Raw genomic sequence first — 20,047 nt, forward strand, 5'->3', positions numbered from 1 at the left:
ATAAGTGTAGATAACTTCATTTTATAACTTCCTTTCATAGGTGTAGATCTTAAATAAGCGACACTTACCAGACCTCATCTTCTTCCGCTTTGGACTTCTATATACACTTTGGGTGCGGCTCGTCTTTACTTGTGTGGGACAAAAAGAAAAAGCGCTGGAGAGTTGACTCCAGCTTTCAAATTCCTGAAGTCCCTCGTTCAAACCCCATCCACGTGGAAACTATATTAGTCTCTTTGCAACTGAGCCTGTTGTTTACTCTCAGAACCATGATCCACTTTGTGTTGCGTCCACGTGCCAGGGATTCTGGATTTTTTACTACGGCGTTGAGTAGTGCTTTAGCAATAAAACTGCATTTCAATAACTGTCTTGGTGCAAATGTAATTTCTACGTAGGTAGCGTAGCCCTAGTAGAGGTAAAGTCATCAAACCCGCTGTCCCCACTTCTTTGTTTGAAAACTGCATTGTAGCATATTTATTGTTGAAGTGTTTTTCAATGAGCAGTATATTTACATTACATCGTAAAAAATAAATTATCAGGCGAGATTGCACCACCTTCCAACTCTGCGCGCCACGCAAACACAGCAGCTGAAGATTTCAAGTGATACACACAAGCTTCTTCTACGACAACGCTTCTTGATGCTGATCTGTTGGTTTCTTTGGGGAGTGGATTAACACACTTTGCTGGCCGTGTCCACACTGTCTTTCGCTGCTCGTTCTTTGCGGGCACTTGTGAACCACAACCACGCATTCAGTAAAAAAGACGTAAAAACCATTGCTCCCATTAGACGGAAGAGGCCATCATACGATCCCTTGCTGTCGCGATAGAAACCTGAAATAAGAGAAAGCAAAAGAAAAGCAGCTTTATAACTACGTGTAGCTATATATACTGTTTCGTAAACAAAAAAAATAGCATTTTTTATACTTTTCGACAACACACAAAATTTGAGCCCTCAAGTTTATCTCGATCGGTGTTTGCTCCCTGCTTTCGAGTTTCGGATTTTAGGGAATTTATGTTTTGTAGTTGTTATATCGTTTGCCTAATATAGATATTTATTCATAGAAATCACACATAACCATTTCTAACGATTTGAAAATGCTGACTGGGGCAGGGGAAAAAGGTGCGCTTAAAGAGTGCAGGGTGTTTCAGGGAAGACTAAGTCATTTCAAAAAATAGGCTTTTGGAAGTAAAGCTTTTTTCCGGCGTGAAGTGATCAGGGGCCGTGGCGGACGCAATGAAATGAGTTAGAATTGCTATTTGACGTAAAAGTAATCAGTAGTTGTAAAATGCTTTTTGTCACGAACATTTTGCGCTGAATAAATACTGTTAGGACCTCATTTTTTCGGGGCCCGCTTTGAGTGTGGTGAACGTGTGCTACAAATTTCGCGAGGTGCCGCTCCAGGCCCGAAGCACACTTTGCAATTCATTTAAAAGCATTGATAGCTTTAAAAGCATTAGTTGCCAGTTTTAGAACTATTTTACAGGATGGGAGATAACAAGGATGCGACAGTAGTCCTGAATCCAGTGGCTCAGCGTAACTATATTTCTTGCAGGATCAAAAACCTGTTGTGATTACCTGTCACGACATTGATCTATATCTTGAAATTTTACAAAACCGAGGCTAAAAAGCCGTACCTATAACTATCGTTTGGGTGGTAAAAAATATTTGTATTGCATCCGTGGCCGATGAAAATATTCAGTGTTTTTTATCTTTGATAAGGCACGGAGTTTTAGCCTGTGATTTCCTAGCCCAGAACTGGCCCACAATATAAACAAGCATTAGATGTAAATGACTGAAAAGATATTGCGGCTGAGATAGACTGAAGAAATATTGCAGCTGACAACATACCGATCACAAGAGGCATCAGGAACACTCCTACGGCTGTGGCTCCTGCCAGGAAGCCATAGGCAATCGGTAGGTTACGGAGACCAACTTCCGTTGACAGAGTCTGGGAGAACGCTACCATGACGTAGCCAACGGGAAGCCCCAGAGAGACCACGAAAGTCCAGAACAAAAGGTGCGTCAAGGCGTGAGGCATTGCCAACCCGATAGAAGCAATCAACAGATACGAGGCCGTCAAAAGGCATAGCGGTGAGACCAGGCCGTAGTCGGCGAGCAGTGGCATCAGAAGTCTCCCCGCGGCGTCAGTGACCGAGAACATGGTGAGAACGTGGCTGGCGCGGTTTCTCTCTATTCCAGCATCGACGGCACAGTCGACAGCGATGGCCAGAAACGTGTCCAAGAAGAAAGTATACGAGGCGTAGCTCAGTGCGTGGGCGTAAAAACGTGGCATTGAGAGGACCTTTTTGGCTCGCTCTAGCCCCGACATATCTTTTTCCGCGGAACTTGAATCATCGAAGAAATCCTCTGAGTTTGACGACCCGGGGACAGTGACGTTGGCGCAAATTTCGGTGGTTACGTTGTCATGGCGATGACTGCTGCTATCCCTGCTGTTCAGATCAAGGAATTTCTGCCCGACAATGCCGTTTTTTGAGATTTCGAAGTCGGCACCACCACCAGGGTCATGATCAGAGCCATTTTGAAGCCTGGGAAACACTGTTTGGAGATCTTTTTTCCCCAAAGCTTTATGGCTGTTTGTAAGCCGCCTATCAACCGCTGCTAAATTCGCATCTCCCAAGTACTGCACGGCATGGTTCTCATTTGGAAGATGGCTGGAACGCATGTTCCGTTCGTACTTCAGAAGGTCAGCAACATTTAGAAGAACAATGCCATTTTTGGAACCCCGTCGGCCATTACGAGCACTTGCTGTTGAGACGTGTGAAGGAACACTCTGAGCCGACGGCTCGGAGGCTCTAGTAATGGTAACAGCTGAGGCCTTCTTTAGTGACATTATACTTGCCGCGAAACGCCTTGATTTTGAGATAAATGTTTGGCTTTTTCCGTTTCTTTGGCGACTTGAGCACATGGCCTTAATTTTAGAGAGAAGGGAGGTGTTCGTCGGTTGTTGTTGCTTGTCCCCTTTCGCATCAGTAGTTGATCGTGAGGACATTTTTGTCCCAGCCATTTTCAGCCATGGAGGCTTGCGAAAAAGGACGCTGATGATAGGAATATTCAGTAGCAAGACCCCCACGAGGCCAAGTGAAGCCCGAAGGCCGTACTCGTCGAGACAGTAGTCCCAGATCATTGGAAAGACGAGGGTTGCAGCCGTAGCTCCAGTCATGTTGATGCCAAGAGCTGTACCACGTTTTTTGTCGAAGTACTCGTTGACGGCTACGATGACACATGTCAGCAAAAGTCCGTGCCCTGAACCTGCGATAAAGGTGAGAATTATAGCGCACAATACAGTGCCGACATTAGGAATAAGTACACGGGCACGGGGTTCACATAATAACTACATACATTTCATAAAGCCTATCAGTTAGGGACAACAGTGGCAACAACATACGTTTTGTTGGCAGATATTTAATAGGCTGTGTGGAGGGTGTCGTCCGAAGGTAATGTAAGCATCCTAGTTAAGCGATGTCCACCGCCATTTCAATAAAGTGTCGCATCGGGCGCTACTTGGCTTTCCCTAACGTAACGTATCCTGACTTAACATATTCTAAAGAACCGAAAGCAATCATTTAAAACACCGACGAAAAACGTACGACATGAATATTATACTTGAAATCAAAGATTTAAACAAAAAACAAGGGGGCAGGAGCCGTAACACCAGCCTTGGTTTGGTATTGAGGCACACGTAAATAGCCGGTGCTCCAATTTGTGCAGCCTAGTCTATTAATTTAGACTTCGTCAGGCCGCACTATGGCAGCAGCGCTGAGCTGGAGTGCCGTCCGATGGCACTCTATAAACTGCATTTTTAATAGCGCACTTACAGATATTGGAATACTTTAATATGTCGTTCTACACAACAAGTGAGTCATTTATCCTTTTACTCGTATAAATGAGCAAAACTGTTCAGTGAAGTATAATGGAACATTAATAACTTCACACAGCAATTCTCAAAGAAAATTGTCATGTGATCACATCATTTGATAAAGAGTCATCATTTAATTCACTTCTGTCCGCTCACATTACATAAACACACACGGTACAAGAAAACGTAACAAAGACCAATATAAACCAACTAGAGTAGACTCCCAATAATTCGAAGCCTGGTTATTCGCACTTTCGCAAAATTTTGACTAAATGGAAATTTTGGTTGCGCGCTTTTCTTTCGACGTATTAAAGGCGCTTAAGTAAGAGTGAGTATCCGGGTTAATTCGCACTTTTCGCTTATCTTTACTGGCAAACACGTGCTGCCTTACTGCCACAAGGTGACATGTAGCATTCTTATATTGCCCGAACCCTTACAAACATTCAGATATGTATATCTTGGCTTCAACAAAGAAAGGCACTGCTAGCAAACCAGCGTTTGACGCAAATGTCTTGGTTGTTACAAAGCAACCCACTGCGACTACACCGGCTTTCCAGTAAGGCTAAGGTACGAAAACTTTTAAAAATAAAACTGTTCCACTCAACTTGAAACCTGCCGGAAGGGCGCAGCAGTAATTCGGCAGTGTTTCCCTTGTGTTAATTTTGTGCGTACCTTGCGTTGATGTTGTTTGTTGCAATTTTCATTTACTTCGTAACGAACCCCGCTTGTATAACATTGGCAGATGCAGGTGGCGTTGCTTTACTCTCCCTCCAAGAAGGACTGGGGCGCCATCTCGTGACTAGTCTCAGTATCAGTCTGGCGTTCTTACAGAAAGGAGCCGCGAGAAGGCGCCGCAGCCGCTGGAAAAATAAGGTCCCTGAAATTACTAAGGTAGCGCCATCTTTAGATCTCGCCGCCTTTCGCCCTCGTCCGCGCCCTTTCCTCTTTCGTTTTTTGACATTTTCTTTTTCGCCGGCGAACGCCGCGCGCCATTGGCCAACGGCCAGTGACGTAGTACCTCGCCCCCGCGTTGTTTGTTTTTTCTTCTATTCGCCGCAACTTTCAATTTAAATTCGCCATTTTAGGCTCAGCTGCCTCGGAGCAGGCCTTATCGAAGCCGCCAGAGTATAACAACCGATAACAACTGCAGAGTCAGCTGCTCGTTTCAAACAAGTGTTGCGTCGGCGTCACTTTATGTTGCTTCGCTATGCCGAGTTGTGCCTTCGGCTGCTCGAATAAGGTCACTGCAGTCACGACCAGCGCGGCTGTAGCAAGCTTTAATTTATCAAAGCCCACCCATGAATCAATGTTAGCTGTACATCATAAAAATGATCACAATTGCGCTTCTTAGCGCGCTTCTGGCCTTGGAATACGGTAGTTATTATAGAGCTGGACACTACAGCTAATTGTAAGCTGAGCGCATTCTTTAACTGTGCGTTCTTTGTGCCAGCCTTTTCCAGATATGCCCGACAGGGTCTTACTCGAAGTAATTCTGAACGCAAATCGCACGAACATTGCTATGCCACGACGCACTGCCAAAAGTACAGCCGTCATGGGCGAGGCCAACAAGGAGACGCGAGAACTTTGACCCTGACAGCAGCCTATAACGACGTGAAGATGACATATATTTTGCAACAGCTTCAAAGCACCGGAAAGTGCACGGAATAAAGGTGGCATGAATGTCAGTAGCTAATGCGGGACGCATACTGAGCGCTGCCTAATGATCTACAACTAACGCGAAAAACGCGAACGCAAAAAAAAAGCCAGCGCAGCGCTGGAACTGCCGCGAACCAAGGTCACCGCGAACCATGCGCGAGCCCTCTGTGCAGGCTTGCACAACCACAACTTAATGACGCAAATGCAAGCACGGAAGTACTGTAACAGAGCAATTTTAAACGTCCACGTTTGATCCTTTCGCGTTCACGAACTATCCTGAGCGTGCCGCACACGTAAACAAACACCGCGCTGTCCGTATGCGCCAGCGGCATCCATCCCCCAAATATCTCCTTCTACACAAAAATATACAACAAAACAGCCTCACTTAGGGCGAGTTGTAAATACGGGGCTCTAGAAATACTATGTAACAGAGCCGTTTGAAATGTCCACGTTCGATCCTTTCGCATTCACGAACTATCCTGAGCGTGCCGCACACGTAAACAAACACCGCGCTGTCCGTATGCGCCAGCGGCATCCATCCCCCAAATATCTCCTTCTACACAAAAATATACAACAAAACAGCCTCACTTAGGGCGAGTTGTAAATACGGGGCTCTAGAAATACTATGTAACAGAGCCGTTTGAAATGTCCACGTTCGATCCTTTCGCATTCACGAACTATCCTGAGCGTGCCGCACACGTAAACAAACACCGCGCTGTCCGTATGCGCCAGCGGCATCCATCCCCCAAATATCTCCTTCTACACAAAAATATACAACAAAACAGCCTCACTTAGGGCGAGTTGTAAATACGGGGCTCTAGAAATACTATGTAACAGAGCCGTTTGAAATGTCCACGTTCGATCCTTTCGCATTCACGAACTATCCTGAGCATGCCGCACACGTAAACAAACACCGCGCTGTCCGTATGCGCCAGCGGCATCCATCCCCCAAATATCTCCTTCTACACAAAAATATACAACAAAACAGCCTCACTTAGGGCGAGTTGTAAATACGGGGCTCTAGAAATACTATGTAACAGAGCCGTTTGAAATGTCCACGTTCGATCCTTTCGCATTCACGAACTATCCTGAGCGTGCCGCACACGTAAACAAACACCGCGCTGTCCGTATGCGCCAGCGGCATCCATCCCCCAAATATCTCCTTCTACACAAAAATATACAACAAAACAGCCTCACTTAGGGCGAGTTGTAAATACGGGGCTCTAGAAATACTATGTAACAGAGCCGTTTGAAATGTCCACGTTCGATCCTTTCGCATTCACGAACTATCCTGAGCGTGCCGCACACGTAAACAAACACCGCGCTGTCCGTATGCGCCAGCGGCATCCATCCCCCAAATATCTCCTTCTACACAAAAATATACAACAAAACAGCCTCACTTAGGGCGAGTTGTAAATACGGGGCTCTAGAAATACTATGTAACAGAGCCGTTTGAAATGTCCACGTTCGATCCTTTCGCATTCACGAACTATCCTGAGCATGCCGCACACGTAAACAAACACCGCGCTGTCCGTATGCGCCAGCGGCATCCATCCCCCAAATATCTCCTTCTACACAAAAATATACAACAAAACAGCCTCACTTAGGGCGAGTTGTAAATACGGGGCTCTAGAAATACTATGTAACAGAGCCGTTTGAAATGTCCACGTTCGATCCTTTCGCATTCACGAACTATCCTGAGCGTGCCGCACACGTAAACAAACACCGCGCTGTCCGTATGCGCCAGCGGCATCCATCCCCCAAATATCTCCTTCTACACAAAAATATACAACAAAACAGCCTCACTTAGGGCGAGTTGTAAATACGGGGCTCTAGAAATACTATGTAACAGAGCCGTTTGAAATGTCCACGTTCGATCCTTTCGCATTCACGAACTATCCTGAGCGTGCCGCACACGTAAACAAACACCGCGCTGTCCGTATGCGCCAGCGGCATCCATCCCCCAAATATCTCCTTCTACACAAAAATATACAACAAAACAGCCTCACTTAGGGCGAGTTGTAAATACGGGGCTCTAGAAATACTATGTAACAGAGCCGTTTGAAATGTCCACGTTCGATCCTTTCGCATTCACGAACTATCCTGAGCGTGCCGCACACGTAAACAAACACCGCGCTGTCCGTATGCGCCAGCGGCATCCATCCCCCAAATATCTCCTTCTACACAAAAATATACAACAAAACAGCCTCACTTAGGGCGAGTCGTAAATACGGGGCTCTAGAAATACTATGTAACAGAGCCGTTTGAAATGTCCACGTTCGATCCTTTCGCATTCACGAACTATCCTGAGCGTGCCGCACACGTAAACAAACACCGCGCTGTCCGTATGCGCCAGCGGCATCCATCCCCCAAATATCTCCTTCTACACAAAAATATACAACAAAACAGCCTCACTTAGGGCGAGTTGTAAATACGGGGCTCTAGAAATACTATGTAACAGAGCCGTTTGAAATGTCCACGTTCGATCCTTTCGCATTCACGAACTATCCTGAGCGTGCCGCACACGTAAACAAACACCGCGCTGTCCGTATGCGCCAGCGGCATCCATCCCCCAAATATCTCCTTCTACACAAAAATATACAACAAAACAGCCTCACTTAGGGCGAGTTGTAAATACGGGGCTCTAGAAATACTATGTAACAGAGCCGTTTGAAATGTCCACGTTCGATCCTTTCGCATTCACGAACTATCCTGAGCGTGCCGCACACGTAAACAAACACCGCGCTGTCCGTATGCGCCAGCGGCATCCATCCCCCAAATATCTCCTTCTACACAAAAATATACAACAAAACAGCCTCACTTAGGGCGAGTTGTAAATACGGGGCTCTAGAAATACTATGTAACAGAGCCGTTTGAAATGTCCACGTTCGATCCTTTCGCATTCACGAACTATCCTGAGCGTGCCGCACACGTAAACAAACACCGCGCTGTCCGTATGCGCCAGCGGCATCCATCCCCCAAATATCTCCTTCTACACAAAAATATACAACAAAACAGCCTCACTTAGGGCGAGTTGTAAATACGGGGCTCTAGAAATACTATGTAACAGAGCCGTTTGAAATGTCCACGTTCGATCCTTTCGCATTCACGAACTATCCTGAGCGTGCCGCACACGTAAACAAACACCGCGCTGTCCGTATGCGCCAGCGGCATCCATCCCCCAAATATCTCCTTCTACACAAAAATATACAACAAAACAGCCTCACTTAGGGCGAGTTGTAAATACGGGGCTCTAGAAATACTATGTAACAGAGCCGTTTGAAATGTCCACGTTCGATCCTTTCGCATTCACGAACTATCCTGAGCGTGCCGCACACGTAAACAAACACCGCGCTGTCCGTATGCGCCAGCGGCATCCATCCCCCAAATATCTCCTTCTACACAAAAATATACAACAAAACAGCCTCACTTAGGGCGAGTTGTAAATACGGGGCTCTAGAAATACTATGTAACAGAGCCGTTTGAAATGTCCACGTTCGATCCTTTCGCATTCACGAACTATCCTGAGCGTGCCGCACACGTAAACAAACACCGCGCTGTCCGTATGCGCCAGCGGCATCCATCCCCCAAATATCTCCTTCTACACAAAAATATACAACAAAACAGCCTCACTTAGGGCGAGTTGTAAATACGGGGCTCTAGAAATACTATGTAACAGAGCCGTTTGAAATGTCCACGTTCGATCCTTTCGCATTCACGAACTATCCTGAGCGTGCCGCACACGTAAACAAACACCGCGCTGTCCGTATGCGCCAGCGGCATCCATCCCCCAAATATCTCCTTCTACACAAAAATATACAACAAAACAGCCTCACTTAGGGCGAGTTGTAAATACGGGGCTCTAGAAATACTATGTAACAGAGCCGTTTGAAATGTCCACGTTCGATCCTTTCGCATTCACGAACTATCCTGAGCGTGCCGCACACGTAAACAAACACCGCGCTGTCCGTATGCGCCAGCGGCATCCATCCCCCAAATATCTCCTTCTACACAAAAATATACAACAAAACAGCCTCACTTAGGGCGAGTTGTAAATACGGGGCTCTAGAAATACTATGTAACAGAGCCGTTTGAAATGTCCACGTTCGATCCTTTCGCATTCACGAACTATCCTGAGCATGCCGCACACGTAAACAAACACCGCGCTGTCCGTATGCGCCAGCGGCATCCATCCCCCAAATATCTCCTTCTACACAAAAATATACAACAAAACAGCCTCACTTAGGGCGAGTTGTAAATACGGGGCTCTAGAAATACTATGTAACAGAGCCGTTTGAAATGTCCACGTTCGATCCTTTCGCATTCACGAACTATCCTGAGCGTGCCGCACACGTAAACAAACACCGCGCTGTCCGTATGCGCCAGCGGCATCCATCCCCCAAATATCTCCTTCTACACAAAAATATACAACAAAACAGCCTCACTTAGGGCGAGTTGTAAATACGGGGCTCTAGAAATACTATGTAACAGAGCCGTTTGAAATGTCCACGTTCGATCCTTTCGCATTCACGAACTATCCTGAGCATGCCGCACACGTAAACAAACACCGCGCTGTCCGTATGCGCCAGCGGCATCCATCCCCCAAATATCTCCTTCTACACAAAAATATACAACAAAACAGCCTCACTTAGGGCGAGTTGTAAATACGGGGCTCTAGAAATACTATGTAACAGAGCCGTTTGAAATGTCCACGTTCGATCCTTTCGCATTCACGAACTATCCTGAGCGTGCCGCACACGTAAACAAACACCGCGCTGTCCGTATGCGCCAGCGGCATCCATCCCCCAAATATCTCCTTCTACACAAAAATATACAACAAAACAGCCTCACTTAGGGCGAGTTGTAAATACGGGGCTCTAGAAATACTATGTAACAGAGCCGTTTGAAATGTCCACGTTCGATCCTTTCGCATTCACGAACTATCCTGAGCATGCCGCACACGTAAACAAACACCGCGCTGTCCGTATGCGCCAGCGGCATCCATCCCCCAAATATCTCCTTCTACACAAAAATATACAACAAAACAGCCTCACTTAGGGCGAGTTGTAAATACGGGGCTCTAGAAATACTATGTAACAGAGCCGTTTGAAATGTCCACGTTCGATCCTTTCGCATTCACGAACTATCCTGAGCGTGCCGCACACGTAAACAAACACCGCGCTGTCCGTATGCGCCAGCGGCATCCATCCCCCAAATATCTCCTTCTACACAAAAATATACAACAAAACAGCCTCACTTAGGGCGAGTTGTAAATACGGGGCTCTAGAAATACTATGTAACAGAGCCGTTTGAAATGTCCACGTTCGATCCTTTCGCATTCACGAACTATCCTGAGCGTGCCGCACACGTAAACAAACACCGCGCTGTCCGTATGCGCCAGCGGCATCCATCCCCCAAATATCTCCTTCTACACAAAAATATACAACAAAACAGCCTCACTTAGGGCGAGTTGTAAATACGGGGCTCTAGAAATACTATGTAACAGAGCCGTTTGAAATGTCCACGTTCGATCCTTTCGCATTCACGAACTATCCTGAGCGTGCCGCACACGTAAACAAACACCGCGCTGTCCGTATGCGCCAGCGGCATCCATCCCCCAAATATCTCCTTCTACACAAAAATATACAACAAAACAGCCTCACTTAGGGCGAGTTGTAAATACGGGGCTCTAGAAATACTATGTAACAGAGCCGTTTGAAATGTCCACGTTCGATCCTTTCGCATTCACGAACTATCCTGAGCGTGCCGCACACGTAAACAAACACCGCGCTGTCCGTATGCGCCAGCGGCATCCATCCCCCAAATATCTCCTTCTACACAAAAATATACAACAAAACAGCCTCACTTATGGCGAGTTGTAAATACGGGGCTCTAGAAATACTATGTAACAGAGCCGTTTGAAATGTCCACGTTCGATCCTTTCGCATTCACGAACTATCCTGAGCATGCCGCACACGTAAACAAACACCGCGCTGTCCGTATGCGCCAGCGGCATCCATCCCCCAAATATCTCCTTCTACACAAAAATATACAACAAAACAGCCTCACTTAGGGCGAGTTGTAAATACGGGGCTCTAGAAATACTATGTAACAGAGCCGTTTGAAATGTCCACGTTCGATCCTTTCGCATTCACGAACTATCCTGAGCGTGCCGCACACGTAAACAAACACCGCGCTGTCCGTATGCGCCAGCGGCATCCATCCCCCAAATATCTCCTTCTACACAAAAATATACAACAAAACAGCCTCACTTAGGGCGAGTTGTAAATACGGGGCTCTAGAAATACTATGTAACAGAGCCGTTTGAAATGTCCACGTTCGATCCTTTCGCATTCACGAACTATCCTGAGCATGCCGCACACGTAAACAAACACCGCGCTGTCCGTATGCGCCAGCGGCATCCATCCCCCAAATATCTCCTTCTACACAAAAATATACAACAAAACAGCCTCACTTAGGGCGAGTTGTAAATACGGGGCTCTAGAAATACTATGTAACAGAGCCGTTTGAAATGTCCACGTTCGATCCTTTCGCATTCACGAACTATCCTGAGCGTGCCGCACACGTAAACAAACACCGCGCTGTCCGTATGCGCCAGCGGCATCCATCCCCCAAATATCTCCTTCTACACAAAAATATACAACAAAACAGCCTCACTTAGGGCGAGTTGTAAATACGGGGCTCTAGAAATACTATGTAACAGAGCCGTTTGAAATGTCCACGTTCGATCCTTTCGCATTCACGAACTATCCTGAGCGTGCCGCACACGTAAACAAACACCGCGCTGTCCGTATGCGCCAGCGGCATCCATCCCCCAAACATCTCCTTCTACACAAAAATATACAACAAAACAGCCTCACTTAGGGCGAGTTGTAAATACGGGGCTCTAGAAATACTATGTAACAGAGCCGTTTGAAATGTCCACGTTCGATCCTTTCGCATTCACGAACTATCCTGAGCATGCCGCACACGTAAACAAACACCGCGCTGTCCGTATGCGCCAGCGGCATACATCCCCCAAATATCCCCTTCTACACAAAAATATACAACAAAACAGCCTCACTTAGGGCGAGTTGTAAATACGGGGCTCTAGAAATACTATGTAACAGAGCCGTTTGAAATGTCCACGTTCGATCCTTTCGCATTCACGAACTATCCTGAGCGTGCCGCACACGTAAACAAACACCGCGCTGTCCGTATGCGCCAGCGGCATCCATCCCCCAAATATCTCCTTCTACACAAAAATATACAACAAAACAGCCTCACTTAGGGCGAGTTGTAAATACGGGGCTCTAGAAATACTATGTAACAGAGCCGTTTGAAATGTCCACGTTCGATCCTTTCGCATTCACGAACTATCCTGAGCGTGCCGCACACGTAAACAAACACCGCGCTGTCCGTATGCGCCAGCGGCATCCATCCCCCAAATATCTCCTTCTACACAAAAATATACAACAAAACAGCCTCACTTATGGCGAGTTGTAAATACGGGGCTCTAGAAATACTATGTAACAGAGCCGTTTGAAATGTCCACGTTCGATCCTTTCGCATTCACGAACTATCCTGAGCATGCCGCACACGTAAACAAACACCGCGCTGTCCGTATGCGCCAGCGGCATCCATCCCCCAAATATCTCCTTCTACACAAAAATATACAACAAAACAGCCTCACTTAGGGCGAGTTGTAAATACGGGGCTCTAGAAATACTATGTAACAGAGCCGTTTGAAATGTCCACGTTCGATCCTTTCGCATTCACGAACTATCCTGAGCGTGCCGCACACGTAAACAAACACCGCGCTGTCCGTATGCGCCAGCGGCATCCATCCCCCAAATATCTCCTTCTACACAAAAATATACAACAAAACAGCCTCACTTAGGGCGAGTTGTAAATACGGGGCTCTAGAAATACTATGTAACAGAGCCGTTTGAAATGTCCACGTTCGATCCTTTCGCATTCACGAACTATCCTGAGCATGCCACAAACGTAAACAAACACCGCGCTGTCCGTATGCGCCAGCGGCATACATCCCCCAAATATCCCCTTCTACACAAAAATATACAACAAAACAGCCTCACCTAATGCGTGTTGGGAAAATGGGGCTCTAGAAATACTATTAATGCTACCAAAGAGCGATTTTGGCGCGAAAACAAGAGCAAACTGCACGAAAAACTGCAGCGAGCGGCCCGAAGCGTTGCGAGGGCGTCTGCTCTGAGGAAGCCAACAAAAATGGCGACCCCGCCGCGGAGTTAAAGGGACCGCGGCGCCGCGGGTGAGGGGAGAGAAAAAAGAAGAGGGCAGCAGAGAAGGAGGGAGCAGTTGGCGCTACCTTAGTAATTTTAGGCACCTTATGCAAAAAGACACTGTATTGAGTTTTGGTTATTTTGCGTATATAATGCCTTAATTCACGATGTTTTTGTTATTTTACATTACTGTGTACTTTCTGCTGCTTGGCAACGGCCGCGTCCCTGACAACTGCGCAGCGCGAAGGTCACCTCAACATGTTGCATAGAAGTAATTTGTGCCTCTGTGGCGCAATAATGCATTGCTTGATTACTCTGAAGACGGAAACTAGCGTTGGCAGGAAGGAACAGTCAGACTGCGTGAAAAAGCAATGAAGTGGGGAGGCCACAACCTATCGGTGCTCACTTGTGCCACCATCTGCAACACGTTCATCCTGGCAAAACTATGGTTCGTGGTGGAAGTAACTGTTTGCGTATAAGTGTGTAGAAACTGCACAGTCTTGTTGCTGTATTCCTTTGGGGTTCCCAATGGGAAAGAACCATCCGTACTCATTCATTTCGTAAAGTGCTAGCTGGAGGGGTCTCGTTGCCGCAACTGTTTCAGCAACAACTTCTCAGCAAATTTATGTTTCTTTTCAATGTGAGCGACGACTTTCTTCGCACATTACTGCAAAGTGTTTGGCGGCTGCACTCGCGCATTTTGTTGTTTCTAGTGTCTATGAAAGTTACAGCTTGAAATGTTACCTGCGTGAAACCGTTGAATCTTTGAGAAGTCTCTATGGAAGGTTTTCTCTTGTATACTTTCAAGCGTTTCAAGAAAACGCCTGTCAGGAGATATAAACGATGTTCTTTTTCCAGTTCTGCTATACCGAACTAAATACTGCAATTGGCCACGGCACGGTGTACTCTGTCGCGTTAAAAAGGTGCCCGTCGCAGCATGTATGAAAACGTTTTTTAAACTTCATTTGGGAGCTTTTCCAGTAAAAACATGGATGGCTGAAAATAGGTTTGTTTGTGACATGGACAACTGTCTTTTCTGTAAGAAAGACGAAACCACAGATCACTTGCCTGGGACAGCGCATGGAATCCGCTTCATTCGAGTCGAAAACCTGGATAGTGTACCATATGACCTGATACTGCTTGGGCCTACACGCCACACGGATGAGTCGTATGGTGGTGCGACACTCTGATGCTGAAGCGAAGACGGTCAACAACTACTTTCGTCAGAATGACGGTGTGTTGAGACAAGTAACTAATATATATGCAGTGCCCGGAGCTTGCATGGTTACCTATTCTAGAGGAATTGCCTTCTTTCGATGTTTATGTTAGGTTTCGCCCACCAGAGTTCCGTAGGCGGTTTTTAAACCGACACTGACGTGACTATTTGTTCAAAATGAAATAAAGAAAAAAAAACCTCTGTCGCGCAATGGGATAGACATTAGCTTCGTAAGGCGAGAGACCCGAGTTTGATCTCGAGCCATGGAGGAAAGAAAGGTTTCTTTCCTGCATGTCCCGAACAAAGGAGGACATTTTCTTTTCGAAGCCTCTGTTTGGGTGCGTCACGCCGCGTCACTGCGGTGGCTAGACGCCGTGACCGCGGACGAGCCACGGCGACAAGCCGGGCCCCTTGAGTGATCCGCACTTAAGAGATGGCAATGGACTAGCAGTTCTTAGTGGCGTTGGGTATATTGCGTGTAAAAACATGCAGAAAGAATGTAGTTGACCACTGATGATCTTTTCGAAACGTCAAATCCAGAATCGATGGAACCTCAACAGACCTTGCACGTCTAGGACCACATTCACAGCTTGGTCATTTTGTTTTTGAACAGTCATCGTTAGGGTTATTTATTCTGCTCAAAATAAGAAAACCCGCAATACCGATCTTGCATTCTGTTTTTCTATGGTGGATTCACCAGTACCGTTACTCTATTGAGGAAGCCCAATATCTTTCTTCAAGAAAAGTCTCTCGTAGATGCAAGGGAAGGAACAGCGCACACTCAAACAAAGGACGACAGAGTAGCACACCACAAGCGCTGTTACTCTGTCGTCCTTTGTTAGAATGTGCGCTGTTCCTTTCCTTGCATCTGAAAACTACCAACTAGCCCAACATGCCACCCTTTAAGTCTCTCGTAAACTTGGAACAACTAAAACCTTGCCGCGATGCTGCTAACATGGCTGATAATGTGTATGGCATTAGGATAGCGTGCCTTGAATCAAGAATCAGAAAATCACGGAGCATAAGTTGCTAGACAAAGGGATGTTCGCACAAACAGCCTTACTGTCAACATTTATTCTGCCGCCACCTTGTCACCGTGACTTGTCACTTGTCAAAATACTTGTCACCGTGACGGCGCGGGTAAACTCGGGCAACTTGAAATTGCCATTTACATTCCAATGCGACTTTGTACACGGTTGCTCTTTCGCCATAATTTCCAATTATTTGCTGAAGGTGTCCATCGGGCTGGTGCTACCTTGGCCGGATACATCGCAGAAAAGATAATGAGCGATTCGCGGGAACTTTTGCTTTCCCGAAAGACACCTTAGCGTACGTACCGTGGAGAACGCATGGAACCATACCAAGCTTCGTTTAAAATACGGTGTTTTTCAAGTCCCGCTGTGGGAAGATTGCGCTTCAATACTCGTCATGTGAACTTCAGTGTGCGAAATTCCTGTTTACTTTGCTCAACATTACGAGAATCATAAGTTCGCGTGTGCCACTCTGAGCACTGTTTTTGCGGGAAATCCATATAGCTTACCTGTCACGACACCGATCGAGCCCACCAGGTACCCTATGCCAGTAGCAAAGGCGGACGCCATGAGTCCCAGGGAGATGAAAACGCCGCCAAGTACTGCACAGGAGCGCGTTCCGAATCGGTGTATGAGTGGCCCCGCCACCAGACCTGCGTTTGAAACGGAAAGTATTCAGCGACCAATGACATACCGCTGATGTACAGTGATTTCTAAAGTTTGATGTGTCAATTTATCATCGCTGGCAACGGTACGGCTATGGTGAAAGGAGCAAGTTGTGGTTTTTACAGTGTCGGATTTGGCCGGTACGAAATTGGTATTCCAATGATTTCCTTCCGGAACTTTTATATGTAAGTGGTGGTCTTAGCAAGGGAAAAAGCGTGTTAGACAACTGTCTAAAGCTATAGTCCCCTTAAAGAACCCAATTTTTGGTTGCTAAATTGTAATAAAGGCTCGGCGCAGAATATGCAGCCATCAGTTGCCTGGGAGGCTGGAGTGATGTACATATTTAATTGAACGACCGGGGCTTTATGTCTCCATCACGTTGAGGAAAATTTGCGGGGTCCCTTGTGTTATCGCTCAGACGACTCGAACAACGCGAATGCGTGAGCGGCTTTGCTATAAAGACAGACCGCTGAGGGTTTCATCCTCTCGTTTCTACATTTTGGTGTGCTGCTGACATATCTTTCGCCCTCTTCTAACGGTGCTGTTTTACCTTTTTGCTTTGTCTTCAACAATTTCCAATTAAAAATTAAGCACGGTAATCAGCACTTAATATATTTGAGGCACTGGTGTATCGCTACTGCCGAGTAAAGGCGCGTACTATGAAACACATCTGGTTATACGTTTTTGCATGGTAGGGGCTGAAGATGAGGTTTCGATCAAGGTCGGCTGAAAGATAAGTTATGCCGGTGTTCAAAATTAAGCTTTGTGGTTTTCTTAAAGTTAGGTTAGGTTAGGCGCTGGGCAACACGCAAAGACAACCTGTGCAAATGAGTTACATACCACGAGGACATAACTTATATGATAATTATCGCTGTCAGCAGCCAAAATTAAGTAAAATTGAATAATCAACTTTTTGTTGACTGCTCCGCGTGGGCATGTTTGTATTAAATAGTGAAAAATTAGTCGTGTTCTTACACAGTATCAGTTGAAATAGTTCTTCAAGCGTGTTTGTGCTCCAAGATATCCGACTGCAAATTTTAATTGCTTTTCGCATCATTCCGCATTCAACAGAATTAGGATCAGCGCACAGCTCCTCCCTGATGTGACGCGGCGGTTGCGAGCAGCGTTTACTCTGACAACGGAGCGGAGGCGTTGGCAAAGATGATAACTTTCCCCCTTGCTCTCTCGGCTGACGAAATCAAGATATGGCAGTGCAACAGCCGAGTAACATCACGGAGGAGCTTTGCGCCAATCCTAACTCTCTTCCACACGGTAAATATCGGCACCCTGCAACACTCCCGATAAACGATTTCAATTTTTCTTTAGCGTCTGGAAGCACTGCAGAAGCTATGGACACGGGAGCAGTTCTGGCAACGTGTTTGACGTTCCAAGCTTTTGCATTTCGGTGTCCTTCATCGTTCCTCTGTTACTGCTTTATTCGCCAAGATCGTGTGCAAGATATGGGCCACCGACGCAGCTGCTATCACCGAACGAAGATTTCCACAAGCACCGTTTTGCGACGTCTCCATCTGGTCTCTCGGCCTAGTGCGCACATTCGTCTGCGCGCCAGTGTCATCGACGTAGACACGCATACGGCACCAGCTGATTTAAAGGGATGGCCGGCCGACAGTCTCTTCAGTGGGAACGGGAGCAGTTCCATCAGCATGTTTGACGCTCCACGCTTTTGCATTTCGCAGATGCGTAAGAAATTCTTCTTATATGCTAAAAGAAGCGACAGCCGTTGCTTGCTTGTTCTCCCGTGCCCCGAAGTACTTTGTGAAAGTACTTGTGGCTGTATTTCTGAGTCTACTCTTGGTACATTCTGGTGACGTAGAATTGAGTCCTGGGCCGTATAAGACTCGTTCCGGAGCCCCGCTCGAAGTTAAAATACGGCCAGACGACCCATTCGAGCAAATGACCGCAATATTCGCTATACTTAAAGGGACACTGAAGTGATATGTAAACGTTGCGGGATTACTTGCGCAAATTGTAGTCCGGAGTCCCCTGGCCATGTTACGACCACTCTGGGCGCGTTTACGCGATTTTATTTAGTAGCAAAATTAATTCGAAAATGCTGTCCTCCTCTCTTTACGCTCGCCTATTTTCTGCGGCGTTTTCGTGTGACGTCGCGAGGAGCCGAGCTCGCAATTGGCTGCGCTACTGCACGGCTCCCCGGCCTTCAGACAGTCAGTGGGCCCAGCGTTTCGTCCGCCGGCCGCCGACGGGTCGTCGCAATTCGTTCGCTCAGTTGAAACAAAGCCAGGACACGTTTGTGAATGGAAGAATGGGCCTTTCTTTACTTGGTTAGTTTGTACACTCTATCTAGCTCCAAGTCAAGGTCGCTTCACACAAGCGCTGCACAAGTGCACATGCGACGCTTCGCTGACTGGTCCGCCAGTAGGAAAATATAAGGCCTCTTGAAGGCGGGAGAAGAGTCAGCGAAGTCAATATAGGTACTAAGGAAATAAAATCAACTGATATTTTTACCGTACAGCGTAAAAATAGGGTGCCGGAAGCACTTTTTTGCGCTGGGCGAACAAGCTAGCACAGCGGTCAGCAGCACGACTACGCATCTGCGAACGCTTTTCCGTCTACGAAATGCAATTGCTAGACGTGAGCTATTGTGGAAACTCGGGGGACGCGTACTGCACGAGCGCAATACAACAAATAGTCACCTAAGCTGCTTGAAATGCCAAAACTAAATAAAAGTGTAAACTTGTACAATATATACCTTATATTAGCACGGTCGACGAACCCTGTCCCGTGGCCGAGTGGTCTGGGGCGCTAGCTATGTCGCCGCAAGTGCTTTACAAGTCAGAAGTTCGAGTCCCCGCGGGTACGTGCTTTTTTTTTTTTTTTTTTGTAAGTTAACTTTTTCGTTGTCTGCCGATGTTTACTACATGGAGTTCACTTTTTTTTGGGCCGCAACGTTCATAGCTCCACGAACTAGTCTACAGAACGCGCGCAGGCTGGCACAGGCGCGCTAGCGAGTTCTCGTTGGCGTGCTGTTGCCATAAGCACCGACTGCTTGCGGGCAGTGGGCACAGGCCAGCATGAACAGACCCTTGGCCTGGTGCGAACACGCTTTTTACGGTACAGGCATGAGTGAGGCAAGCTCCAAATATGGGGGAAAAGCGCATGACATTTGGGCGTCTGCGGGTACGCGGAGGGCGTCCATGCACTGCTTAGGCCTCGGCTAGTGAATGCTACGATTCCAAGCCGTCCTGGGAGGCTTATCTTTATGCATTTTTACAGCTGACAACATGGCAGAAGCGCGGTACGATGATTACTGAGTTATTGAGAATGCCCATCCAACAACGCCACCGGTTGTGTTTTACA

The 20,047-nt window shown here is 46.8% G+C and overlaps 1 protein-coding gene across 1 annotated transcript in view; it reads right to left on the reverse strand.

Moving 5' to 3' along the window:
• Window positions 1-440: 440 nt before the first annotated feature.
• Window positions 441-20,047, reverse strand: part of LOC144165226 (uncharacterized) — a 90,202-nt gene continuing 70,595 nt past the window's right edge. The window contains exons 4-6 of the mRNA XM_077695344.1: window positions 16,552-16,695; window positions 1,847-3,268; window positions 441-828 (exon numbers count right to left, since the gene is read on the reverse strand). Of these exons, the coding sequence (XP_077551470.1) occupies window positions 668-828; window positions 1,847-3,268; window positions 16,552-16,695 (1,727 nt within the window). The 3' untranslated portion in view covers window positions 441-667. The remainder of the gene's footprint in view (window positions 829-1,846; window positions 3,269-16,551; window positions 16,696-20,047) is intronic.

This window comes from Haemaphysalis longicornis, unplaced genomic scaffold (genome assembly GCF_048455015.1).
Source record: "Haemaphysalis longicornis isolate Haplotype H1 unplaced genomic scaffold, Haemaphysalis longicornis Haplotype H1 scaffold_14, whole genome shotgun sequence".
In the NCBI taxonomy this organism is placed as follows: Eukaryota; Metazoa; Arthropoda; class Arachnida; order Ixodida; family Ixodidae; genus Haemaphysalis; species Haemaphysalis longicornis.